This window comes from Chlorocebus sabaeus, chromosome 20, assembly GCF_047675955.1.
Source record: "Chlorocebus sabaeus isolate Y175 chromosome 20, mChlSab1.0.hap1, whole genome shotgun sequence".
In the NCBI taxonomy this organism is placed as follows: domain Eukaryota; kingdom Metazoa; phylum Chordata; class Mammalia; order Primates; family Cercopithecidae; genus Chlorocebus; species Chlorocebus sabaeus.
In genome coordinates this window covers 26,524,726-26,552,546 of record NC_132923.1, presented here as the reverse complement: position 1 = coordinate 26,552,546, position 27,821 = coordinate 26,524,726, and the positions used below count along the sequence as shown (strand labels likewise).

At 41.4% G+C, this 27,821-nt stretch overlaps 1 protein-coding gene and 1 long non-coding RNA gene across 6 annotated transcripts in view; both read left to right on the top strand.

The window, feature by feature from the left end:
* The window catches only part of AHCYL1 (adenosylhomocysteinase like 1), a 40,152-nt gene extending 22,625 nt beyond the window's left edge, over positions 1 to 17,527 (top strand). The window contains exons 2-18 of one of the 5 annotated variants that reach the window (XM_007977653.3): positions 2,370 to 2,481; positions 4,560 to 4,703; positions 5,711 to 5,811; positions 6,249 to 6,351; positions 8,200 to 8,294; positions 8,860 to 8,966; positions 9,791 to 9,907; positions 10,125 to 10,188; positions 10,775 to 10,864; positions 10,953 to 11,041; positions 11,406 to 11,476; positions 11,833 to 11,927; positions 12,012 to 12,110; positions 12,514 to 12,582; positions 13,011 to 13,089; positions 14,211 to 14,331; positions 15,475 to 17,527. In XM_007977653.3, the coding sequence (XP_007975844.1) occupies positions 2,370 to 2,481; positions 4,560 to 4,703; positions 5,711 to 5,811; positions 6,249 to 6,351; positions 8,200 to 8,294; positions 8,860 to 8,966; positions 9,791 to 9,907; positions 10,125 to 10,188; positions 10,775 to 10,864; positions 10,953 to 11,041; positions 11,406 to 11,476; positions 11,833 to 11,927; positions 12,012 to 12,110; positions 12,514 to 12,582; positions 13,011 to 13,089; positions 14,211 to 14,331; positions 15,475 to 15,481 (1,563 nt within the window). In that variant the 3' untranslated portion in view covers positions 15,482 to 17,527. Of the gene's footprint in view, positions 1 to 2,369; positions 2,482 to 4,559; positions 4,704 to 5,710; positions 5,812 to 6,248; positions 6,352 to 8,199; positions 8,295 to 8,859; positions 8,967 to 9,790; positions 9,908 to 10,124; positions 10,189 to 10,774; positions 10,865 to 10,952; positions 11,042 to 11,405; positions 11,477 to 11,832; positions 11,928 to 12,011; positions 12,111 to 12,337; positions 12,584 to 13,010; positions 13,090 to 14,210; positions 14,336 to 15,474 lie in introns of those variants that run through there. The other 4 variants (XM_007977654.3, XM_037998180.2, XM_073008499.1 and 1 more) reach the window with 4 other exon arrangements.
* A 5,227-nt stretch (positions 17,528 to 22,754) lies between these two features.
* Positions 22,755 to 27,009, top strand: LOC140709481 (uncharacterized). Its single transcript, XR_012089988.1, has 2 exons — positions 22,755 to 23,151; positions 24,761 to 27,009. It is a non-coding gene; the product is annotated as an uncharacterized lncRNA (long non-coding RNA).
* The last annotated feature ends 812 nt before the right edge of the window (positions 27,010 to 27,821 follow it).

Below are 27,821 nucleotides of genomic sequence, written 5' to 3'. Positions count from 1 at the left end.
GATTAATTTCTTCAGTGAAACTAGCTTTGCTGACAGCAGAAATCATGTGAACATGCAGTGAGGAATCCTATCTAGAAGGGCAAATGCTGACCTGTGGCCACCTCAATGAGTATTTTTTTTTTTTTTTTTTGATAGTTGTGCTTTTGATGTTTAAGCTATTTATCGTTAAAATTTTAGCACCTAAACTAAAAAAGCTGCTTTGGATGTATAAAGATATTTGTTTAGCTCCGGTGCAGTATATGTGGTTTGACTTGAGTCTTTATTTACTTTTTTATTTATCTTTGAAACTTGATTGATTTATTTTACACAAGAAAGTATTTTTTTCTTCCTTTCCTTTTTTGAATCCTAATTGTGTGGAAACATAAGAAAGGATTTTGAAAGGATCACTCCTTCTACAGATATTCATTGAATGCCTTCCCATATGTTTAAGATCCTGGGCTAAGTGCCAGCATAGGTAGCTCATTCCCTTTCATGCCTTTAAGGATCTGTCCTTAGATTTAATTAAACAGGATCTGTCCTCTGTCACCTCCTTATTTCACAGAGTAGGCTAAAGAAAAAAATTTGCCCAGCTGGATACTGAACTATGATAAGTTTTAAATAGAAGTACCCTCAGGGTTTTATCTTAGGCCTACTACTCATAGTATCCATGGCTGTTACTACATGGCTGGTCTCTGCTTTCATTCTTGCTGTGAACCACGCTAGATAGAAAGTTGCAAACACAAACCTGTGTTCCCTTAATTACTACCTTATTACCTGTGGAGTCCTGCTAATTCCGTTTCCAATTTGTTTATATTAGCTGCTTATGCCTAGGCTGCCCACTTAAACCTGATTCCTACACTGCAATCTGGTGCTCCCCTAGCTGAAGGGTACTTGTGAAAGAGGAGGTGAAGCTTTTGTAGCTGTAACTAACGAGTAGTTTACTGTTCCTGGCTTTAATTTAAAGTGGCTATACCCATGTTGCCAGTATTATACAGAGAAGATTTTAATCTGTAGTCATTTACACTTCCAGAGTATTTGCCAAAGACTTAGCTTAATGGATTCTCTATGGGAACCTTTTCAGATTTAGTTGGATTGTGGACAGAATCTCAGTTCACATTCTCAAACCATCCTGCTTATTTCAGGATGGTGAAGTTTATTTTATTTTGAAGAAAGGATTTATCAGAGTTTAAACAGGAGTTCAGGAGGAAGGTTTAAACCATGTAATAAAAGTGTTACACACTTTATAAATCTATAAATAATATCAGTTGCAAGCTATTTGCTTTTGATTAGATCCAGTTTTCCAAGTATTCTTCAAAGAATTATCTAGTTCTGACTTACTTCATTTAAGGAAGTTTGTTTGTTTGTTTTTGTTGTTGTTGTCGTTGTCGTTGTTTGAGATGGAGTCTTGCTCTGTCACCCAGGCTGGAGTGCAGTGGCACGATCTCAGCTTACTGCAACCACCGCCTCCCGGGTTCAAGCAGTTCCCTGCCTCAGCCTCCCAAGTAGCTGGGATTACAGGTGCCTGCCACCAAGCCCAGCTAATTTTTGTATTTTTAGTAGAGATGGGGTTTCACCATCTTGGCCAGGCTGGTCTCCATCTCCTGACCTCGTGATCTACCCGCCTTGACCTCCCAAAGTGCTGGGATTACAGGCGTGAGCCACCGCACCTGGCCCATTTAAGGAAGTTTTTAATGCAAAGTTTGCCAAGTCATTATTTTCTCCTTCCTTCAAATTAGTCCTAATGAGTTAGATTTTACTATAGTGTGTATGGGTTTTTCAATTTATCTTTATAATTATATTCTGGTATTTTAAATTTTTACTAGGATAGAAGGTTCTGGAGATACTACGTTGGCTTTGTGAAGTATAGACATATGGTTGGGCTCTGAGTATTGGCACCCTAATGCCCATCACCATTTCTAGGCATCTCTTTATAATTCTTTCAGAAAGCAAGACCATTGCCAACTTTAGGAATGTGCTACAAGAGAAAATTCTGAAAACAAAAACCAAAAAACCCCAGTAGCACTATGAGATTCTGTTTTCTGAAAGATTTGGGAAGAAGGGTAAAGAGTTTAATCTGTCAGGGTTATAAGAGGGAAAAAAAAACTTGATGGAATGTGAGAAAGATTTGTAAAATTGGACAAATACTAAAAGAAGTTGGGTCTTAACCTTAGCCCCTCCTCCCAAATCCTGCAGAAACAATTGGGAGGAGACAGTGACTGACGTTTTGGGAGCCTCGACCTTCCCCCATTTCTGGTGGGAAAGTTGCTGGCTTAGTAGGAGCCATGTGACAACACTGGCTTTTAGGAAAGGCAATGTATAACCTTACAAAAAGAAAACATTTCACTGATTTTCTGTACAAGTTTTCAACTGTTTGTTTTCCTTTTATATAGCAAATCCAGTTTGCTGATGACATGCAGGAGTTCACCAAATTCCCCACCAAAACTGGCCGAAGATCTTTGTCTCGCTCGATTTCACAGTCCTCCACTGACAGCTACAGTTCAGGTAGGTGTGAATGAACTCTCTGTCCTCTCTAATCTCTCTTCCCTGTTTGCTACCAGTGTTGTTCACTTAGCAATCTGAAAATACCTCATGTTATGACTGCCCACCTTTGTGCTGAAAACTGTTAGTTAGTGGCTGGGCACTGGGAATGTTCTGCAGTCAGGCTAGTAGCTGGGGAAGCTTCTGTTGACTCGAGACTTTCTTCCCCCTGGCTGTCTATGTGTGTGGTCTGTGGCCAGTGTCCAGTTGGTAGGACTGGGCTAGTTCCCATTCCCACATTGATCCACCCGCATTTCAAAGGGAAGAAATCAATGCTATTTTGGCTGACAGAATTGGCCTTAAAAAAGAAGTGCATTTTGAAGCACGATTTCTTTGTATGAAATATATCCTACCACCTATCTCTTTCTTTCTTGTCCCCAAGACTGCTTAGATTGTAACAATAAAATTAGTATCTAGGCTTCTTTTATTTATTGGGTTATTCCTTCTGTTGAAATATCCTCCCTGTTAGCCTCTGGAGTAGGAAAGATTCAGACTACTATAATGTGACTCCAGCTCTGTTTCTTTGTAGTTCTCTCCTCCTGTCTTAACTCTCTATAAATAAAGTCTTTTTCTGTTTCGTATTGTGTCCTTCCCAACTACAGAGTATGTATTAGAAAATTAGCATGGAAAAGAATATAGAATCTTGGCAGCTGAATATAGGAGAAAACATTAGGGACATCTAATGGGGCATCCAATACAACTTTGTTGTTGTTTAAGTGAAGACTCATTGTTAAAAGATTAAGAGGTTACAGATTGCTATTAATGTCAGCAGAGATATTTGTACCAAAAGCCATTCATTGTCCTTTGCCAGAATACCTTTTACATTGTATTACTAACATTAAGGATTAACATAAATGAAAAGCCATTATATGTGATCTTGGAGTGACAGATAAAAAGTGGTGTGTGACAAGCAGGCTAATTGTAGCCAAGAAAGAAGAAAAATTAATTGTGAAAAATTGAGTTATGAGAGGAAGAGAGGAAGAACGATAAAACGACTGAAGAAGGCTTTTAAAAAGTCTTCAGAGATCTTGATGGCCATGTTACAGAAATGTATTAGAGCCTTTTAAAAAGCTTAGTGATACGGTTAAATTGTCATCGTGGGGAAGATAAGCTTTAGTAGTATTTGTGTTAGCTGGACCGGAGGAGGACCTGTACATAGAAGTCAGTCCATGAGAGAGTCCAGATATACTAGAAACTGTGATGAGGAAAATACTCAATTCAAAGAGGAAAAAAGTGATTTGAGAGGTAAGGAATGATTGTTGTATATCCTCATGCATATCTGTCGGATAAGTGGTATTTTTGGCTTTTATGTGAAACCGCTTTTTAAGTTGGTCGTTTTGACAGACTTTCCCAGGGCTATCAATAGAACCAGAGCTGCTTGCCTTTTGTGCCATTTCTTTCTTTCTCTATTCCTTGAGCACAACTTAGTGTAAAATCCCTTGTAAGACTATCTAATCACTTTTGTCTATATCCATGGTTCTCAAAGCATGGTCCTCTGACTAGCAGCATCAGCAACACCTGGTAACTTGTTGGAAATACTACTTCTTAGGTGCCACCCCATACCTGCCAATGGGAAACTGGCCATGGGGTCTAGCAATATATGTTTTAACAAACCTTCCATGTGATCCTGACAGATGCTTGAATTTGAGAACCAGTAATCTACAGAAATACCATTCCTTATCTGCCCTAAATTGTTCTTCTGTTTTTGCCAGGTCTAGTTCCAATCCAGATGGGACCAGGTACCTCTATTATCTGGGATTACTATAGCTGGTACAGGTTTAGAATCAGTAGTCCCTTATCACAGGCACTAATGGCATAATATTGTTAGGGTGGGTGAAAGAGCTGCAACACGGAAGCATCCACAACATTTTCACTCATACCACCAATTAGAACCTAGAGGAGCAGAAGTGAGAGGGTTATAAAAGGTAACTCCAATTAAGAGTGTTCCCTTGACTTAAATGAAAGTCCCTTGGGGACTGCACTCTGTAGAGTTGGGGCCACTGAGGTTTTTCTATCCTTGTTTTTTTCTTTCCTGGCTCTAGCTGCATCCTACACAGATAGCTCTGATGACGAGGTTTCTCCCCGAGAGAAGCAGCAAACCAACTCCAAGGGCAGCAGCAATTTCTGTGTGAAGAACATCAAGCAGGCAGAATTTGGACGCCGGGAGATTGAGATTGCAGAGCAAGGTAAAGAAAGGGAGTGGTTTAGGGGACGAGAAACGACCCTCTTGTTGGCCATCAGAATCCACAAACAACTTAAGACTTGAAAGCTGACTTGAAAGTATACTGGGAAGAAAGTATTATGGACTTCCGGATAAACACTTCTCTCTCTATGGAACTTGAGTCTCAGGATTCTTGTTTTCTCTTCCTTCTGTTCTCAGCATGTGGTGATGACACACAGAGTAGTTTCTGTTTTCCTCCCCACCCCACCCCACCACTGCATTCAAAGATCTACATGGCAGAATTGGCAAGTCCTAGATCACTACTTGGTAGTTGGTTATATGGGATCTTACTATAGCTGCCAATGCCAGAGACCCAGATTGCCCAGAAACAGCTGATGAGGAAGGGTTTTAAGCTAAGGATGTGGTGACCTAGCGTCTTGTTTGGTCCTGAGCACCCTCTGCTGGAGCAGAGTAAAAGTGACTGACAAACAGTTAAATCTTGGTTTCCCTACCCCACCCACTCCCAGTAAGGTCCTCTTTACTCTTTTGTTGTTTACACATTGAAGGCATGTTCTTTACTGAAAGAGAATAGGGAAACCAAACAGACTGACAGGATACGGTAAGACAGCATAGAAAAACAGAAGTTAGTGATTTCAGCTGAGGGTACAGTCTTTCTGGTCTGATGATTTTATATATAGGGATCTATTAGCCAGTGCCTTAACTACTTTCCTCTTTTCCCAAATGAATGATGAGATTTACCCTTCATTTTGATCAGTTTTAAGGATTTACTTCATTCTCTGTTCAGTCCTCTGTGTATAAAGCTGAAGCAGTAGAGGAAGAGAGAAACTCCAAGTGATTGCATGACCGCTCTCCACTATTACTGTGCTGTTGAAGCTGCCAGTCATCATGAAAATAGGCTTAAAGTTTTTCTGTCTCATCTCACCGTATCTCAACAGATCCAGACCAGCCCTGGGGCAGGAACTGATGATACTGCTAGTGCAGACCTAGCTCAAATCCTCTGTTCTTTCACAGACATGTCTGCTCTGATTTCACTCAGGAAACGTGCTCAGGGGGAGAAGCCCTTGGCTGGTGCTAAAATAGTGGGCTGTACACACATCACAGCCCAGACAGCGGTGAGTTTGTTGGAAGAAAAGAGGGACTTCTGATAAGGGGAAGAAAGAAGTCAATTTTTTTCTTTTGTTTCACTTTTCCTTCCTAACTCACCAACCTCCAAAAGCTAACTATTAGTAGGATCTCCCTGCTACACAATAATGGGGTTTTCTGGGGTTTTTTTGTATGTGTAAACCCACTTTCAGCAAACTTGACCTAGGAAAGTCTAGATTTGCAAACATATGATTGTTATAAAATGTTATTAAGACTTTTAGAAACCTACGTTTTATGTAAAGTTAAACACCAGTGCACCACCTCGCTGGAGTACACCCCTTTGTAACTTCCCAGTGTAGCGCCTGTTGGTGCAGAGTTGATAGGTATTGTTACCTTGCTGAGGCTTGCTCTCCATTCCTGGGTGGCCCTTCTCTTCCTCACCCTGTCTTCCTATACCTCTACACAGGTGTTGATTGAGACACTCTGTGCTCTGGGGGCTCAGTGCCGCTGGTCTGCTTGTAACATCTACTCAACTCAGAATGAAGTAGCTGCAGCACTGGCTGAAGCTGGTAAGTTCAGTATTTTTTTTTTTTTTTTTTTTACCAAATTTGCCCCCAAATAGTTATCCAAACATATAACTTTTATGTATCAAAATTGTCATTACAATGTCATATATGTCTAGAGGCTGTAAAATTGAGGATGATGAAAACCTCAACAGGAAGAATGTGGATAATAAAATTAAGATGTACATCCATGATGGAATATTATGTAGTCATTAAAAATGACCTTTGAAAATAATCTAATGGCATGGGGACATGCACAGTTCTGGTGTTAGTTGAACAAGGAAGAATGTTAAACTATATACGTGCTATCAGTTTTGTGAGAGAGCACAAGTAGGAAGTGCCTTTTATATTGATAGTCCATTAAATAATTTGGTATTCAGTATGGCATTGAAAATATATGAGCTATTCATGAGTTTAATTAAACAAAATAATTTTTTATTATTCAGGCCAGGCCTGGTGGCCCATGCCTGTAATCCCAGCATTTTGGGAGGCCGAGGTGGGCAGATCACTTGAGGCCAGGAGTTCAAGACCAGCCGGGCCAACATGGTAAAACCCCACCTTTACTAAAAATACAAAAGTTAGCCAGGAGTGGTGGTATGCGCCTGTAATTTCAGCTACTCCAGAGGCTGAGGTAGGAGAATCACTTGAACCCGGGAGGCAGAGACTGCAGTGATCCGAGATCATGCCACTACACTGCAGCCTGGGCGACAGAGTGAAACTCCATCTCAAAAATTAATAACAATAATAATAATTTTTATTATTCAAATGTTCAGAAGAAAATCACCATGAAGTTTCTTTGAGGACCTCTCATCTTTCTCTCTTCCCTTCTCTTCTCTTTCTCTTTCTCTTTCTCTTTCTCTTTCTCTTTCTCTTTCTCTTTCTCTTTCTCTTTCTCAAGATGGAGTCTTACTCTGTTGCCCAGGCTGGAGTGCAATGGTGCAGTCTCGGCTAACTGCAACCCCTGCCTCCTGGATTCAAGTGATTCTCGTGCCTCGGCCTCCTGAGTAGCTGGAATTGCAGATGCACGCCACCACACCCAGCTAATTTTTGTATTTGTAGTAGAGTTGGGGTTTCACCATGTTGGCCTGGCTAGTCTCGAACTCCTGACCAGCCTGGATGTTTGATCTGCCTGCCTTGGCCTCCCAAAGTGCTGGGATTACAGGCGTGAGACACTGCACCCAGCCAGACCTCTCATCTTTCTAAGAACCTCAGAAAGTAACTTTATAATACTTTTGGGGTTTTTTGTTTATTCTTTTCTGATAAGTGTTTACTGCAAAAAATTTAGGAAGTTCCCAAAAAACCTACAATCCCACTACATAGAGCATTTGATGAATTTTTTTCCTTTTCTTTTTTTCTACTTTACATGGATGAAATAAATTCTAATATGTATACAGTTTTATAACCTAAATATAATATTTTCAGATGTGTTTTCCATGTCACTGAAAAGTTTGACAGCATCATTTGTAATACTCATTCATATGGCTATGTGATTTTACTTCACTATTTTCCTAATGGTGAACATTTAGATTGTTTCAAGATGTTTACTAATATCAATAATGCTCCAGTTAACAGCTTTATATTAATTCCCACTTCATTTTATCTCCTTCTTAGTATAAAATTAGCCCAGAAAGGAACACTTTAAGGTTCCAAAATACTTTTAAAACAAAAATTCCTTAATTTCTTAACATAATTAATTTCTGAAGCAAAAGTGATTCTTTGACTTTTGGCTCTAAATATTTTCCTTTCTGAAATTGTTTCTTTTGCCTTTTTCTCTTCACATGGATCTCAGAAAGTGATTTGGTACAGGACATTCCTCATAGGAGGCGGGCAGCTGATTCATTTCTGTCTCTACAGGAGTTGCAGTGTTCGCTTGGAAGGGCGAGTCAGAAGATGACTTCTGGTGGTGTATTGACCGCTGTGTGAACATGGATGGGTGGCAGGCCAACATGGTAATAATGCATATACATCCTACACTTTGACAATAGATTTATTTCCTTTTTTCCCTCAAAGCATGGTTCCCTAAATATGTTTTGGATGTTTGGTCTTATGCACTGACTTTGTTGCTAAAGTGTTTAGCTTGATACCTATTCAGAATGGGTCTGAGTACTGAATGGAAAGGTGGGGGAAGGGTAAGACTAGCTGAACACATGGCTCAGACACACCAGAACGAAATAGTGGTGCTTCTTTGGAGTAGGATTCTGCTTTCTTTCCTTCTGCCCCAGTTCTCCTTTTGTATTCAAAGGGCCTATATATTTCAAGACTCTAGACTAAAAATGAGTCTGTGATTAGCTTAATACTCATCACTGTAGCCTAAAACAAACCTAGGAATCCTTTTAACCATTTTACACCAACAAATTTGACTGTATTTCCACTATCTAAGCCTGCTCTAAGGAGCTCTGAGGAGTGCTCTTCCAAAACATACAGGGCTCTCTTACTAGTACAGAAAGTGGGTTCAAAGTTCCCCCCAGCCCTAGCAGCCTGAATGCCCATAGAAGTCTTCTGGCTGTTCTATAGATCCTGGATGATGGGGGAGACTTAACCCACTGGGTTTATAAGAAGTATCCAAACGTGTTTAAGAAGATCCGAGGCATTGTGGAAGAGAGCGTGACTGGTGTTCACAGGTAACAGATTCTGGAGTAGCTGCCCCTTGTGTCCTTGCCTCAGCAAACTCTTCTGGTCTCTCTTAGGCTTTAGGACTGTGTTTCAGACTTATAACTAAATGGGAATATCTTCATTAGATAAAACTTCTGAGTTTTTACTTTTGAAAAATCAAGTTGATCCTAGAAGGAAGTTATTTCAGGTTCTAGTTCATACATTTTTCTCTCCCATTTACTCCACTGAGTGATTCTCAACTCATGTTGAGGGGCGGGTAGGGAATAAGTGTATCTTGAAAAACTGTATTCAATATTGTATTATCATTTTATATTTGAAATATGAAAAACAATCCTATTGTAAAACTACATGTTAACACTACAAAAAGTAAAACTGGGCAAAATATTCTTGGCTTGTCGGAATACTGAAAAGATATCTGAAAGAGTGTTTCTTGGGGGCACATTGCGCATGCTTACTCTCTCTCTCACACACACACACACACGGAACCATATCAGAATCACTGATAGTCTTTGTTTATCAGAAGTAGGCATGGGTTTCTATTGAAAAATGCTGATCAAAGGAAATAACACGCCCTATAAAGGGAAGAGAAGTACATTTCTACAATTGAAAGGCTTTTTTTTTTCTTCCAAAAAAGGGGTAAAGGGAGAAGAAAATGAAAAGAAGTGTGGAGGGATGACAAGGAAATAATCATGTTTTCTAATATCCTTGGGCAATAAATGAGACTGGGAAGGGCAGCATGGAACTTGAAGAGAATTAGGCAGATTTTGCCACATATTACGTTGTGCCAGCTAACTTGGTTTTTGTTTGTTTTTGTGACCTCTTCTCCCTTTAGGCTATATCAGCTCTCCAAAGCTGGGAAGCTCTGTGTTCCGGCCATGAACGTCAATGATTCTGTTACCAAACAGAAGTTTGATAACTTGTACTGCTGCCGAGAATCCATTTTGGATGGGTAGGTTGAATGTATATATATTCAAATTTCTAGGGGCTCTGGTCTTGTCCCCTGGTCTTCCTTTGGCTTTAAAAGTTTATTAGAGGGACCATTTCATACTGAGCTCTGCCAGCTTCCAGTTGATATTCTCAAGGGCATTGGCCGACACTTCTAACTGTGAAGAGGAACTGAGTTTGAGCTGTTAACATTTGAGTTGAGTCCTTGTCTGTTTCCACAGCCTGAAGAGGACCACAGATGTGATGTTTGGTGGGAAACAAGTGGTGGTGTGTGGCTATGGTGAGGTAAATAGCTGGGTCTCAGTGTCTCTTTCTTTTTGTGTACTTATTAGAAATAGTTGGTGAAGGAGGCTTATGCTGTCAATCTAGAGTCACTGATACAAGGTTTAAATTTTTTTAGATAATGTATCTCAAACAATAGCAAAAGTCTTTTATTCAGATTTATGAACAGAAACATACAAAATGAATTGAGTTTTCAGATTTTACCATTTTGCTTTGTGGAATAGATACCAGTATCATTTTCCCCAATTATAACAATAACCTTTAATGAGACTTAATTCAAATGAATGTGTAGTATTTTAGCCCCCACAAGTGACTTGCAGTAGAATTAAGGGTGGAATCTGAAATGGCATACAGTTGAATATCTCCAAACTGGAATAGGTCACAGATTTTGTTGTCTTCAGCAATGACCCACAGAAGTTCCTGAGCTACGAAGCTATCCTTGAGTAGATTCTTATCAAGTAAGAGAATAAGAAATTAGAGGTTGCTTAGAGTAAGTTGCTTTTGTTTAGTCTTGTTTCCCTAATGAAAACTGCTGTGCAAAGCCCAGTCCTTCCTATGACATGTCTGCTAAATTACCTCTCTAACTGAGGTTCACAACGTAATCTGGATCTGTTTCTGTTCTGCTTGGGATTGGAGCATCTGTGCAGTTGCTCATCAGAAGACGGGCTGTTTCATGAAGGTTAATTCCTGTCTCACAAATAACCTACCTATCTGAAATATCCATGATGTAATGAACCTAATGACTTGACCGTTCTTTTGTTCTGCAGGTAGGCAAGGGCTGCTGTGCTGCTCTCAAAGCTCTTGGAGCAATTGTGTACATTACCGAAATCGACCCCATCTGTGCTCTGCAGGCTTGGTAAGAACAGACTGATAATACTATTAGATTCACCCTAGGTACTTTATGTTACTGAGAGTTCATAATTGAGTATATTAATCATTTTTGCAGAAATCACCTAGGGGAAGAGAAGGCTAGGACTGCTCTGTTCTTCTCACTCTAACCCTAGGGCTCTCTTAGAGCCTCTTGGCAGTTTTCCTTCCTGGATGGAGTTTTAGGGACTCTGAAGAGGCCAGTGTATATAGTTTAGCACAGCTTATCACTCACCATTCCTGTGAGGTGGCACTGGATCCAACTTTAGAAGGGGATCTTGTCTCATTTCATGACCATCTTCCCTCCCACTGCCTTCTTGCTTTACTCATAATGTTCCTTTCTTTTCTTCTAGCATGGATGGGTTCAGGGTGGTAAAGCTAAATGAAGTCATCCGGCAAGTTGATGTCGTAATAACTTGCACAGGTAAATAACTTGCATAGAGGCGTGTTTATTCAGAGGCTAAATCTTGAAAGTAGTCTTAGTGACTTTCATACAAAGGAGGTGAGACCTCTGTTCAGTATAAAGATCTCAGAACTAGAATAAGCTGTCAGAACCTTAACATGTTTTCCAGAGTAAAAAACTTTTTTCCCTGGTGACTTTTTATACTGCTTGATCTGAAGACCAGGTAGCCTAAGGAGTGGTTATGCATATCTTCTCTCAGAATGTGTACATGTCCTTTAATGCTAGCAAGCCTCCTGTCTCCTATGTTCTACCAGAAACCCAGCCGGTACCTTTGTTGCCTAGCATCTCTTTCCTTAGCCACCAATCTTTACTTTTAGGAAATAAGAATGTAGTGACACGGGAGCACTTGGATCGCATGAAAAACAGTTGTATCGTATGCAATATGGGCCATTCCAATACGGAAATCGATGTGGTAAGGCTCCTCTCATTTGTTGCTAGGCATTTCTCTACTACCTTTCATTAATAACCATAGTCAACTGTGCTTTCTTCCTTTCAGACCAGCCTCCGCACTCCAGAGCTGACGTGGGAGCGAGTACGTTCTCAGGTGGACCATGTCATCTGGCCAGATGGCAAACGAGTTGTCCTCCTGGCAGAGGTACACACAGAAAAGGACTCTGGCAGAGCAACACAAACAGAGTAGTTAGATCCATGGTGGGGGTGGCGGGGGGGAACAAATATTGGGCCTGTGTTTCCCTGAATTTTATCTTTGGAGAGAGATATATTTCACAAATTATCTGGTCCCCAAAATAAAACCACTTAAAAAAAAATCTCATTACTAAGTAACACTATTTCCTAACCACAGCTGATTCTTTAACCTTTCAGACTCAGATGGATTTGCAGAAAATAGGAAAAAGCCTAGAGTCCTGATCTGGAACTGTAATTCTTCCTCTTCCAGCTGAGTCTAGAGGGGTGTAAAGTCTTCTTCCGCTTTGGCTTGACTTGTATGCCATTGGAATCTGAGACAGAGCTCATCCCAGGGCTCTCTCTTACCTTTCCAGGGTCGTCTACTCAATTTGAGCTGCTCCACAGTTCCCACCTTTGTTCTGTCCATCACAGCCACAACACAGGTATGTGGCAAAATGCCTGCTTACACTGCACCGCAATTTGTGGAACTGGGCGTAGATCAGTTCCAGTGAGGGTGTACTGTACTATGTTCTCATCATCCTATTCTTTTTTTATGTAATAAATTGTTGAGACTTAGGTATTCTCAAGTACAGAAAAGAGTCACTAGTCAGTATTTGTTGAATTGGCTGTTTAGTTGAGAATATAATGTTCCAGCTTAGTTTTATTTGAGTTGTTCTTTTGTCAGGAACTAAACAAAAATAACAAATCCTCTTAGGATGTGTGCTGCCCTTTAGTATAGGCAAAGTCTTAGGTGCTGTCACTATGGTAGATCACTGTAGTACTTACCCAAATGCTGTTAAACCTGGTTTTATTTTTGTGTACCTGTCTAACAAATATTTTTATGTTTTCTGGCCTTCTTTTCCCACCTTAGGCTTTGGCACTGATAGAACTCTATAATGCACCTGAGGGACGATACAAGCAGGATGTATACTTGCTTCCTAAGAAAATGGGTGAGTGAAAAACAGTGGAATCCTATGCAGACAGCTGCATAGTTTGGTAAAATGACTGCCATGAAAGGCATTGGTTTTAGAGTCAGAGTTCCAATTCCTGTTCTTGTGCTTACTGGTTGGTTGACCTCAGGACAAGTTCTAATCTCCATGATCCTCAGTTTCTTGATTGGTAAAATGAGAATAATACTACATACATTGTAGAATTGTGTGAGAATCCCAGCTAATGAGTAACAGTGCTTAACACAATGGTTTAGGGTAGATGTTCTTACTCTAAGTAGCCTTATTAAGTTCAGTAAACTTCCTAGTGCAGCGGAGTACATACAGCCTTGGACCAAAATGAAAGAAACACAGGTTTTATTGTCCATTATCTGTGAGGATATGCAAACTATCCAATCTCTTGTAAGCAACCCATGCTGTGTTAAAGTGACATAATACATCATCTGTAGTCCTTTACCTTTCTGCACGGTGGTACCCATCTCCCATATCTCCTTGGCTAGGTCAAATCCCTTACTTCTTAACGCTAAAATACTTCTTGCTGTCCTCTCCTCCAATAGCTTACTTCAGACCTTTTTTTTTTAAGTGTATAATTATAAAAGGGAAGCTTATCTATGGAAAAGTAATAATTTTGTGCCAACTACCTTGGAAATTCATGATCCTAAGATTTGATCCTAAGATCCATGGATCTTATCCTAAATAAGTGTTATTGACACAGGCTCTTTCTAGCTTACTGGTGTCCACTTTGATTGCTAATTTGACTATAATTTAATCTAGTTAAGGAGGTTGCTGCAGGAAGGTAGGAGTAGCATGTGATATGTTGGCCACTGCAGGGAAGGCCCCTGCTTTGTCAGAGGAGGATAGAGAGGTAGAAGCCCACTCCCTTTTGTTACCCTGGTAAGTGGCTTTTCTGAACTCACTTGAGATGTGGTGAGAGAAGCACCCTGCCCAGAAAGGCAGCCTTGAGGTTTTGTTTTATTAAGCAAATATTTCAAGTTGTGGATTCTTTTAGAGTTATTCCATCCCTTGTCTGCTTTCTTAAAAAAGCTTCAAATGAAAATGGGAAGTTATAACCTGAGAGACATTTTGAAAAGGAGTGTGCTCTCCTGCCACTTTGCTCTTCCTAGATGAATACGTTGCCAGCTTGCACCTGCCATCATTTGATGCCCACCTTACAGAGCTGACAGATGACCAAGCAAAATATCTGGGACTCAACAAAAATGGGCCATTCAAACCTAATTATTACAGGTAAACCTGGGGAGAAGCAAGTGAAAAGCTCTTTTTCCCAGTATTAAACCAAGCAGGCTAGCCTGTTTCTGACATAAAGATCAAATGTTGTACCAGAGTACAAGAAATCTGTTCCAGGCCAGGCACGGTGGCTCACACCTGTAATCCCAGCACTTTGAGAGGTCTAGGCGGGTGGATCACGAGGTCAGGAGTTCAAGACCACCCTGGCCAACATGGTGAAGCCCTATCTCTTAGCTGGGCATGGTGGCAGGCACCTGTAATCCCAGTTACTCAGGTAGCTGAGGCACAAGAATCACTTGAACCCGGGAGGCAGAGGTTGCAGTGAGCCAGGATCACACCACTGCACTCCAGCCTGGGTGATGGAGTGAGACTCTGTCTTAAGAAAAAAAAACAAAAACAAAAAACAAAAAAAAACCTGTTCCAGTTAACAAGGTAGATAGAGAAATTGTCGTAGATGTAAGGAAGTTCGGGGTTTTTCTTGAAATTTTGGAGCCTGGGCCTCACCCCAAGAGATTCTGATATATTTGGTCTGCGATGGGACCAAATTTACAAAACATTATTTTGTAAAACCTCCCCAGATTATTGTAATGTTTAGTCAGGGTTGAAAAACACTGACTCGGCCGGGCGCGGTGGCTCAAGCCTGTAATCCCAGTACTTTGGGAGGCCGAGACGGGCGGATCACGAGGTCAGGAGATCAAGACCATCCTGGCTAACACGGTGAAACCCCATCTCTACTAAAAAATACAAAAAACTAGCCGGGTGAGGTGGTGGGCGCCTGTAGTCCCAGCTACAGAGGAGGCTGAGGCAGGAGAATGGCGTAAACCCGGGAGGCGGAGCTTGCAGTGAGCTGAGATCCGGCCACTGCACTCCAGCCTGGGCGACAAAGCGAGACTCCGTCTCAAAAAAAAAAAAAAAAAAGAAAAGAAAAACACTGACTCATTCCTGGGAACAGGTGGTAACACCAGAAATGGCATTGCTAGAGACCCTGTGGAAGAACAAGGGAGAATGGTGCCCTGGAGAATGACTGCAGGGATCCCACCCAGGCTGGGGAGGGGCCCTGGAGAAGGTGCTCTGTTTCTGATTGTTCTCTTGGAACTCTCATATGGAAGACATAAGTGTTAACCAGTCTCTCTCTCTTTACAGATACTAATGGACCATATTACCAAGGACCAGTCCACATGACCCACACACTCTAAAAGAAATATTTTTTAAGATAACTTTTATTTTCTTCTTATTCCTTTCCTTTTGATTTCTTTCCTATAATTTCATTCTTGTTTTTTCATCTCATTATCCAAGTTCTGCAGACCACACAGGAACTTGCTTCATGGCTCTTTAGATGAAATAGAAGTTCAGGGTTCCTCACCCTAGTCACTAAAGAAGGATTTTACTCTCCCATCCCAGAAAGGTGATTCTTTCTTTACCATTTCTGGGGACTTTAGTCTTAATTAGGTACCTTATTAACAGGAAATGCTAAGGTACCTTCTCTGTGGAACAATCTGCAATGTCTAAATCGCCTTAAAAGAGCCCATTTCTTAGCTGCTGAAATCAGTGCTCTTTCACTTCTTCAGAGAAGCAGGGATGGTACCTACCCGGCAGGTAGGTTAGGTGTAGGTGGTGCATGTTAATTTCCCTTAGAAGTTCCAAGCCCTGTTTCCTGTGTAAAGGTGGTATGTCTGGTTCAGAGATGTGTATAATGAGCGTTGCTTGTTAAGACCAGGAGGCCCACTTGGATTTATAGTACAGCCCTTCCTCTACTCCAGACTTTCTCATTTTTCTAGTTTTTAACTAGACTCTATTGAGTTTAATTTTGTCCTCTAGGATTTATTTCTGTTGTCCAAAAAAAAAAAAACACAGAAAAATTAAGGAGAATTTTTAGTGTTAATGCTGAGGAACTACTTGAGTGGTTAGTTGTTACCAATTTCTCTTTTGAACCTTTGGAGCTAAGGGTGCTGAGTCTAGAGAAGTGCTAGTCTCAAGCCCTTTTAAGTCCCTCTGTTTCTAGCCTATAGTTTATAGCATCAGTGAACTGGAGCCATAACAGCAAATTCTATCAGCTCTGTCCCATACAGCTTGTGCTGAAGGCAAATTTCTTGAGCCATTGCTCAGTATAAAGCACTGAGTTCTATCTTTAGGATTTATCTTTAAGAGCAAATTTCTGGTCAGCTGTGCTTCTGCAACCTAAAATATTTAAAGGGAGGTAGGTGTGGGCAGGAGGAGAAATGATAAATTGGGCCAGGGCAAGAAATATCTAGCTTCATATAATTTGTCTGGGATTATACACCCTATATAATGTTAGTTTTACAAAAGTAATACGACTTTTGATTGCTACATACCACAAAAAGTTTATGAACTGAGATCTTAAAGGGCAGTTGATGTGGGAAGAAAGTAGTCAGTACATCCTGGCTCATGCTCTGAAAGAATCTCCAGAGAGGCTCTCTCAAAGATCAGGGAGATATATTCCCATGCCATGCACCCTGCTTCCCAGCATTTCTGCATGGTCAAATGAGCTTTATGCTCATGAGCTTTAAGTATATAATTATCCAGGATTTTAAATCCTCAACTTGTTCTAGCTTGTGATCCTTCAAAGTTGGGTCATACATTAGTGCTAGATACTAGAAATTTTCACTTTTCCACTGATCAGAGAGACAGACATTAAAAACAAAAATAGAAGAAAGGAAAGCTTTCACCCTGCAGCTTCTTAGCAGGGGACAATTGTCTTGCCAAAACTTTTTTCCCTTTTCTCTCCCATTTTCTCCCACCCAGTCCCTTCTCACTCCTTGCCAGTGTGACCATGCTTTCTTCTCTGTAGATGTTAACAGTTAAGGCCCATTTTCCTCAGGCTCTTAACCAGCCAATCAGAACACCACATCTGTTAGGGGAGGTAACCTGGCCAACAGTGTGTCCATCACATCAGCCCTGCTGGAGGGAAGGGACCCACATTCACCTGCCCTCTGGCCTGCCCCCTGATTCCATATCTATTACCGTGTCCATAGGAATAATAGGTAAGGGCTGTGTCTCTGTCAAGCCATGTAACAAAGGACACCGTTAAAAAAAAAAGTCTGGCATCAGAGGGAGCATGTGGAGAGCAACTTGGGAGGAACAAGTTCATTTTGTATTGAATGATTTTAATGAATGCAATATTAATCCTTGCAGATGAGCAATAATCATTAAAATCGATTAAAATGATAAGACCTCATTGGCAGTCTGTATGTGTCATTCTTTGTTGAACAGCAAAACTTCATCAGAACCTGTTTTCTAGGGTGTGACAAGTTATAGGTCAGCAGCATTTAATAGAGATGTGTTGAGGGCCTAATATGTAGAGGCTGGATACAGGATTCTTCAGTAACATCTGAAGTTTTCTATGCCTGCCCTGTGCCAAGCACCGGGCCTGGGTACTTTCACTCCTAACTTCCTTCAGGAAGCAGACTTGCTGCTTCAGCCTCAGGGCTCCTCATTTGCATAGTTCCTTCTAAGACCTAATTTCTAAAGAATGCCCCCAAAGTTACATAAGCTTCAGCCTCCTCCTACACCTGTATCCATTTCTGAAGTGGTCTCAGTGTCTGGGTTTTGTTTTTTTTTTTTTGAGACAAGTTCTCACTCTGTCACCCAGCTTGGAGTACAGTGGCTTGATCTCAGCTCACTGCAACTTCTGCCTCCCGGGCTCAAGTGATCCTCCCACCTCAACCTCCCAAGTAGCTGGGACCACAGTCTCAGCTAATTTTTTGTATTTTTGGTAAGGATGGAGTTTCATCATGAAGTCCAGGCTGATCTCAAACTCCTGGGCTCAAGTGATCCTCCTGCCTCTGCCTCCCAAAGTACTGGGATTACTGGCTAGTGTCTTCTGATGTAACAAAGTATTTGTCTTAGTCAGTTTCTGCTGCTCCAGCCAAATCCTGAGACTAAGTAATTTATAAAGAACAGAAATTGATATTCTCACAGTTCTGGAGGCTGGGAAGTCCAAGGTCAGGTCGTTGGCAGATTTGGTGTCTGAAGAGGGCTGCTCCCTGCTTCCAAGATGGTGCCTCTTATGCATCCTAATATAGCAGAAAGTAGAAGGGCAAAAAGGACCTACCTATTTCCCTCCAGTCCTTTTTTAAGGTCATTCAACCCATTCATGAGGACAGAGCTCCTAAAGGCCCTACGTCTTGATACTATCACATTGGCAATTAAGCTTCAACAGATGAATTTTGAGGGACACATTCAGATCACAGCATTCCATCCCTGGCCTCCCAAGTTCATGTCCTCCTTATATGCAAAATACATTCAATCCATCTCAATACCCCTTAAAGTCTTAACACATTCCAGCACCAACTCAGAAGTCTAGAGTCTCATTTAAATCAGATACAGGTGAGACTCAAGATATAATTCATCCAAGGCCAGACATGGTGGCTCACACCTGTAATCCCAGCACTTGGGGAGGCTGAAGTGGGTGGATCACCTGAGGTCAGGAGTTCGAGACCAGCCTGGCCAACATGGCCAAACCCTGTCTCTACTAAAAATACAAAAATTAGCCGGGCCTGGTGGTGGGTGCCCATAATCCTAGCTACTCAGGGGCTGAGACAGGAGCATCGCTTGAAACTGGGAGTCAGAGTTTGCAGTGAGTGAGCTGAGATAGTACCACTGCACTCCAGCCTGGGCAACAGAGCGAAACTCCATCTTAAAAAAAAAAAGATACAATTCATCCTGAGACAAATTGTTCTCCATCTGTGAACCTGTAAAATCAAATGAGTTAGGTACTTCCAAAATACAATGGTGGGGTAGGCATAGGGAACATTCTTATTCTAAAAGGGAGAAATAGGAAAGAAAAAAGGAGTAACAGATTCCAGTCGAATCTAAAATCCAGCAGGTCACATGTTAAATCTTACAGCTTCAGAATAATCTGACTCCATGCCCTACCTCTGGACACACTGGGGTGGGGTTTGGGCTCCAAAAGCTTTGCTTAGTGCAGCCGATGTGACAACTCTCAGGTTGGAGTCTCATGTCTGCAGCTCTCCCAGGCTGGAGTTTGTTCTGGGTTCTTGAGGTCACCTTGCTTCCATAGCTCCACTAGGCATTGCTCTAGTGGGAACTCCGCAGTAGCCCTGCCCCTGTGGCAGTTCTGTGCCTGGAACTCAAAACTCTCTAAGGCATCCTTTGAAATCTGTCTAGGCACTACATTCTCCACTGAAAGGAGCCAGGACTCACTGGAGAAATGATTGATTTCATGGCAGAGCAAAAAAAGTACAAGATAAGCCAGAAAGCAAGGAAGGGCTTAAAAAAGAATACATAAGCCAGCTTTAAGGGATTTACATGGGGTAAATCTGAGACAATCAGCATCAGAATAGTAATGACTTGTAACCCATTGTAACAAAATAGAAAACTATGACTCTCTGCTAATAGAAATGAATGACTGAATAAGTAAATAGAAATTTAATGAGGAATGGTATATGTACATATTTTCTTTTATTCTATTTATTTATTTTTGAGATGGAGGCTCACTCTGTCGCCCAGGGTGGAATGCAATGGCGTGATCTTGGCTCACTGCAATCTCTGCCTTCCGGATTCAAGTGATTCTTGTGCCTCAGCCTCCCGAGTAGCTGGGATTACAGACTCCCACCACCACACCCGGCTAATTTTTGTATTTTTATTTATTTTTATTTATTTATTTATTTATTTATTTATTTATTTATTTTTTTTTTTTTTTGAGACGGAGTCTTGCTCTGTCGCCCGAGCTGGAGTGCAGTGGCCGGATCTCAGCTCACTGCAAGCTCTGCCTCCCGGGTTTACGCCATTCTCCTGCCTCAGCCTCCCGAGTAGCTGGGACTACAGGCACCAGCCACCTCGCCCGGCTAGCTTTTTGTATTTTTTAGTAGAGACGGGGTTTCACCATGTTAGCCAGGATGGTCTGGAACTCCTGACCTTGTGATCTGCCCGTCTCGGCCTCCCAAAGTGCTGGGATTACAGGCTTGAGCCACTGCGCCCGGCAATTTTTGTATTTTTAGTAGAGATGGGGTTTCACCATGTTGGCCAGGCTGGTCTTCAACTCCTGACCTCATGTGATCCACCCACCTGGGCCTCCCAAAGTGCTGGGATTACAGGTGTGAGCCACCGTGCCCAGCCTATATATACTTTCAAAGCAGCCTTCCGTAAAGTATTTCTTAAATACAATAATGGGGAAAAGAGTAGCTTCACAGTAGTGAAGTCTGGCAGACCACCTTAATCAATGGAAAGAAATGAACCTCAGTAATGGGACAAATCTAGATCTTTGCCACTTGATAGGTTGCATTGAGAAGAATACAGCATCCCTTATATGACAAATCCATATTGAAGGACATTTTACAAAAGGACTGGCTCTTCTAAGGTATCAAAGTCAACGAATGACTAAAGAACTGCAGGAGACTAATACAACAACCAAATGCTATCCTGAACTTGTTCATTTTGCTATATAAAGATATAAAGGACTTTATAGGGACAACTGGTAAAACTTGAAAGAGCTTGGAGGATGAGGCGATAGTAATATCTGTTAATTTCCAAATGTTAATGGCTGATCTGTGGTTATACAGAATGCTTGTTTGTAGGAAATCAACACTAAAGTATTAGAAGTGATGGGTTATCAAGTCTTCGGATGGGTCTGGAAAAAATTATTTGTAATATACTTGCTACTTTTTTGTTTGTTTATTTCAAAGTTAAAATTTTGTTCAATGAGAATTTGAAGATCACAAAATCCGACCAGCTTGATTGAGAAAACTTTAAAAATCAATTGTGCTCTATTTAGGGACATCTTAGACCAAAAATAAAGGTGAAGGCTTTTGGATTAGTAAAGGAAAATAAAATCAACAGAAAAACAGCATTTTACATGCCTATACAAAAAAAGTATTTCACTGACAATACGTCACCACTAAAGTAATACACAGACCAGAGGGTTCGACAAGAAACCAGAGTGGCTTTCTCCTGTAATCCCAGCATGTTTCGAGGCCAGGGTGGGAGGATTGCTTGAGCTCAGGAGTTGGAGACCAGCCTATGCAACATTAGTGAGACTCATTTAAAAAATTACCTGGGTGTGGTGGTGCACACCTGTAGTCCCAACAACTTTGAGAGCTGAGATGGGAAGATTGCTTGAGCCCAGGAAGTCAAGGCTGCAGTGTAACCCTGATCACGCCACTGCACTCCAGCCTGGGTAGAAGAGTGAGACCCTGTCTCAAAAAAAAAAAAAAAAAAAAGTGACGAGTGGGGTTGCAAGAAACTACTCCAGAGTGTTCCTTGGTTATGGATACTGAACAAAGTCTTCCCCACCAAATAACTTCTGAATTCAGGACATTTCTAGAGAAATTTGTAAATTTTGAAAAAATGTAAAAGAAGAATTAACAGCTGTACGTCTCTGCTAATGGGTATGAAACACTGGGTTAGGGCAATGGTTGACAAAACTATAGCTCTCCCAGCAGCCAAACTGGCCTACTGCTTGTGTTTATGTAGTTCACAAGCTAAGAATGGTTTTTACATTTTTACACAGTTGAAAAAAATCACTAATATTTTGTGACATGTGAAAATTATATAAGATTCAAATTTTAGTGTCCATAAATGGAACTTTAATACGTAGCCACACTCATTCATTTATGAAATGTCTATGGCTACTTTCGTGCCACAGTGGTAAAGCTGAATAGGTGCAAACAAATGTCTTACAAAACCCAAAATGCTTACTATCTGGCCCTTTACAGAAAGTTTTCTGATCCCAGGTATAAAAGTTGTGTTAGGTGTAAAGGCAAAGATGTAACAGAAAGCATTTGATTTGCAATCTGTTAGGTAAGAAGAGGGATCTCTGTGTGAGAGCAGAAACAGAGAATAAACATGAAAGGAAAGGATATCGAACAAAGAGTTTTCCAGTCTAGGTTGCAGGTGCTAAATTCACCTGCATCCTGGCCAGGATTCACTTTAGGATTAGGAAATCTTGCAAACTGATCAACTCAGATAGTGCTTGGGAAGGTAATTGTTATTGCAATTTAGAAATATGTACTTGAGTAATCAATTTAAACTTGCAATTTTAAGTTGCAACCAATTTTACATACAGTATTGGAAATTTATACTATGTATTGGAAACATACAAGTACACAGTATCAGAACTTTTAAGAATAGTATTTTGGCCAGGCGTGTGGCTCACGCCTGTAACCCCAGCACTTTGGGAGGCCGAGGTGGGCGGATCACCTGAGGTCAGGAGTTCGAGACCAGCCTGGCTAACATGGTGAAACCCCGATTCTACTAAAAATACAAAAAATTAGTCGAGTGTGGTGGCATGCGCCTGTAATCCCAGCTACTTGGGAGGCTGAGTCAGGAAAATCGCTTGAACCTGGGAGGTGGAGGTCGCAGTGAGCCAAGATTGTGCCACTGCACTCCAGCCTGGGCGACCAGAGCGAAAACTCTGTCTCAAATTGAAAAAAAAAAAAAAAAAAAAAAAAAAAAGGAAAGAAAGAAGGAAGGAAGGAAAAGAAAGAATAGTATTTTGTTTGCTTTTATTTTGTTTGTATTTTGTGCCCATTGACAAAAGGCAACTTAATATATTAAGTGTATAAACATATTTGAAAAGGTTTAAAGGAATTTAAGTTTTTAAGTGGGATATTCAAAACCCTTAGAAGTCATTAATATTTGCTAGGTTTTTACAATAAGATTTATAAGCTGAACTTTTTTTTTCTTTTTTTTATTTTGAGACAGAGTCTCACTCTGTTGTCCAGGCTGGAGTGCAGTGGCATGATCTCGGCTCACTGCAACCTCTGCCTCCTGGGTTCAAGCGATGCTCCCATCTCAGCCTCCTGAGTAGCTGGAACTACAGGCGTGTACCACCACTCCCGCGTAAGATTTTGTATTTTACGTAAAGATGGGGTTTTACCATCTTGGCCAGGATGATCTTGAACTCCTGACCTCAAGTGATCTACCCGCCTTGACTTCCCAAAGTGCTGGGATTACAGGTGCGAGCCACCGCGCCTGGCCTATAAACTGAACTTCAAAAAGCTTAAGTCATGTTTTTGTTACGTTAATACATTGAATAGTAACTTATTAAGCTGAAGTAACATCTCATCTGTCCACACAGGCAGCCCTTGAAGACATTTTATTTCATTTATTTATTTATTTATTTTTTGAGAATCTCACTCTGTTGCCCAAGCTGGAGTGCTGTGGTGCAATCTCGGCTCACTGCAACCTCCGCCTCCCAGGTTCAAGCGATTCACCTGCCTCAGCCTCCGGAGTAGCTGGGACCACAGGCACGCACCACTACCCCTGGCTTTTTTTTTTTTTTTTTTGTATTTTTAGTAGAGACAGGGTTTCACTGTGTTAGCCAGGATGGTCTCGATCTTCTGACCTCGTGATCGCCCGCCTCGGTCTCCCAAAGTGCTGAGATTACAGGCGTGAGCCACCCGCCCGGACTTTGAAGACATTTTGTAATGTCCTCCAGAAGGAATTGTTCTGGGTTGTGGCCCTGAGGGTACTTGTCTTGGATCCAGGCCTTTCTTCCTCATCTGGCTGTCTTGTGGCGTGGTTCTCCACTGCAACCACCAGATGGCGCGTTTTCTCATGTGATCTGGTTGTCAGGGTCTCCTGCCAAGAAAGGATAATAAAATACAGGTCTGAAATTCTTTCTCTGAAACCCCTATATTTTGAAATTGAGAATTTCCCAGGTGTTTAGGAAATAGATAAAGACACAGTATATTACATAATACTTTGACTTAATCTTTTTTTTAGTTTTCAGTTTAGAGACAGGGTCTTGCTCTTTCTCCCAGGCTGGAGTGCAATGGCAGGATCGTACCTCATTGCAGCCCAGAACTCCTGGTCTCAAGCGATTCTCTCACCTCAGACTCCTGAGCAGCTTGGATGACAGGCACACCACAATGCCTCTAATTTTATAATTTTTTTGTAGAGATCAGGTCTCGCTGTGTTGCCCAGGCTGGTCTTAAACTCATGATCTCAAATGATCCTTCCACTTTGGCCTACCAAAGTGCTATGATTACAGGCATAAGCTACCATGACCAGCCTTGACGTAGTCTTTTGACTAATTCATGTTGTATGTAAGAAAGCTGAGATGTTATAAATTAATCTGACCTGAGACAGAGTGAAGCTGGCCAGTCCCTTTGGAAGACAGAATTAACTATTAGTTATTTGCCTTATTAATTAACCAAAACATTATTAATATTATCCTCTTCTGATAGCCATTAATGGAGAGAACTCCATGTGACACAGTAACTACAGGGTAAGACCAGACCCATAAATGTTTTATATGCTATATAGATTACTTTAATATTGAGCATTTCAGTGACTAGCAATGTATTGTCCAGGGCTAGGATGGAAATTGCTAGAAACAGGCTCACTCTGCCTCCCAGCATATACGTAGGTATCAATGAATGTGAAACATGTTACCGAGTACCTGACATGCTGTAGGCACAGAATACATGCCAATTTCCTTCTACAGAGCCCAGCTGGAGCAGCCACTATATTCCTGCAGCTCCTGCAATACTAGAATGGCTCAAATATGAAATTTCTTCCTCCAGTCTCTTGAACAATGACTGCTCGTGGTGAAGGAAGGGCTTCTCACCTTGGTTATCACCTCTTGGCAATAATTCTCCTTTATTAAAACAAACAAACAAAAACAAATAATGCTTTATGGTTTTCTTTTTTCTTTTCTTTTCTTTTTTTTTTTTTTTGGAGGCACAGTCTTCCTCTGTCACCCAGGTTGGAGTGCAGTGGTGCAGTCTCGGCTCACTGCAGCCTCTGCCTCCCAGGTTCAAGCTATTTTCCTGCCTCAGCCTCCTGAGTAGCTGGGATTTCAGGTGCCTGCCACCATGGCTCAAAATGTTACAGGAAAGAGTCTCAATCCAGACCCCAAGAGAGGGCTCTTAGATCTCTCACAAGAAAGAATTCAGGGCGAGTTCATAGCGTAATGTGAAAGCAAGTTTATTATGAAAGTCAAAGTATAAAAGAATGGCTACTCCATAGGCAGAGCAGCCCCGACGGCTGCTGGTTGCCCATTTTTATGCTTATTTCTTGATTATATGCTAAACAAGGGGTGGGTTATTCATGCCTCCCCTTTGTAGACCATCTGGGATAACTTCCTGGTGTTGCCATGGCATTTGTAAACTGTGATGGTGCTGGTGGGAGTGTAAAAGCGAGGAGGACTAGCTGTCACTCTCATCGCCATGTTGATTTTGGTGGGTTTGGGCCGGCTTCTTTACTGCAAACTGTTTTATCAGCAGGATCTTTATGACGTGTATCTTGTGCTGACCTCTATCTCATCCTGTGACTAAGAATGCCCTAATCTCCTGGGAATGCAGCCCAGTAGGTCTCAGCCTCATTTTACCCAGCCCCTATTCAAGATGGAATTGCCCTGGTTCACACACCTCCGACAAAAAGGCAAGTGGGATTATTCTCATTTTACAGATGGGGAAGGAAAAAGGAGAAGTGCATGAAGACACTTTACAACTTCTACTCTCTACTGGGTTGTGCTTCTCTCAAAGTTTCCTAGCAAGTTGGAGTAGTGAGCTCTCCAGCTGTGCTTCTGCTCCTTCACATTTGGGATTCTTTTTCCTTCCAGATCTGTATACTCTGTCTTATGCATGCCCCATTCCATTAGTTAGCCATTTCTTTTTCAAAAATTTTTAAATTTGATTTTTTTTTTTTTGGCAGGGGGTACAGATAGGGTCTCGCTGTGTTGCCCAGGCTGGTCTCAAATTCCTGGGCTCAAACGATCCTCCCACTTCAACTTCTCAAAGTGCTGAGCTTACAGGCGTGAGCCATGTGCCTGGCCTCTCAAAGTTAACCATTTTCTTATTGGCTATTTCTCAAATTAGGTTAATCGCAGCTTTACACTATTGAAAACACCATTGCCTGGAATATTATTGTACACCTATCTTTATTTAAATCTGATTTTTCCTTAGAATCTATTACTAGAAGTGGAATTATTGAACCAAAACCTTCCCTGTTCTAAATTTAGCTGAAACATGTTTCTCCCCAGGTGACACAGCTTATGATAGGCACAGGAAGATAGATAGGAGGAAATAGCAGCGTGGTAGTTTTGGATTATTTATTAATTTACAACAAAGACTTTTTAAGCACCTACTAGGTTGGACCTCAGGGAAAATCCCTGGAGAGTTGTATCACAGGGACTTTCTGGACTTGAGCCTGGGGTGTAGAGCAGGCAATATGTAAAGCTGGAGAGACAAAGATAGATAAAATGCCTTTAAGTATTTCACAGTATAACAACAGATAATAGTAAGAGCTATTATCACACAACACTTCTAAGATGTCTGATGAGTATCTCGAACTTGATGTGTCCAAAATTGAAGTCTTGATCTTTCCTCTAAACCTGTTTTTCTTACTCTTGGGCTTACTTATTTATTAAAGTGATACAGCCCTCCACTCAGTTGCCCAAACCTAGATCTAGGGGGTCATTGTTTATCCCCCCTACCCAGCTGATCAGATTCCAGCAAATTCTGTCCCCCTACCTACACAAAATAGAAATATCAACCCAACGCTCCACTCTGGTACAAGTACCATCATCTCCATCTACATGGTCCCCTAACTTGTCTTGCCTTATCCACTCTTGCAACTCTCCAATCCCTTCTCCAAAAGCAGCCAGATTGAACTTGTAAACATCACATCATAACATCTCCGTGGTTAACACCCTCGAATGGTTTTCCATTTCACGTAGAATAAAATTCAAACTCCTTCCCACTACCTTCAAGGCCCTGCATTCTTCTGGTCCCTGCATTATCATTATATGGCTCTCATCAACTACTATCCCTCCCTTGACTCACTCAATTCCAGACACTCTAACATCACGGCTTTTGCATTTAGCCGTTTCCTCTGTCTGTGTGCCCTTCCTGGAACTTTGCAGGGCTTCTCCTCACTTCTTTCAGAACTCATCTAAAATCACACCCTCAGGCCTTCCCTGGGCAGCATGCTTGTATTATAGCCACGTTCTCCGCCTCCACCAACCCGTCCCCCGCCCCACTGCCACCTTTTAACCTCTTAATTTTTGTTTCTTCTAACAAAGATTCTCTTCTTTGGCCAAAACTCTAGTCAGGCTCCTGTTAGTCCTCTGCCTGACTAGGCCTAACCCTTTGGGCTTCCCTTTCTGTCCTTGTTGAATCCAGTTTGTGCAAGAACTCTCCACTCTTGGCGTCCTAGTCCATTTTTTGTTGCTGTAACAGAATACCAAAGAGGGTAATTTATAAAGGAAGGAAAGTTATTTTTTGCAGTTCTGGAGTCTGGGGAGGCTAAAGTCGAGGGGTTGCATCTGGTGAGGGCTTTCTTAAACTGCACGGTAGAGAGCCTCTCACGATGAGAGAGCAAGAGCATGTTTGCCAGCTCAGATCACTCGTCGTCTTCTTATAAAGCCACCAGTCCCATCACAGGGGCCCTACCCTGATGATTTTATCTAATCCTAGTTACCCCTTCAAAGCTCCACCTCCAAATACTATCAACATATGAACTTTAGGATTGAGTTTCCAACGTATGGAATTTGGGGGACACAG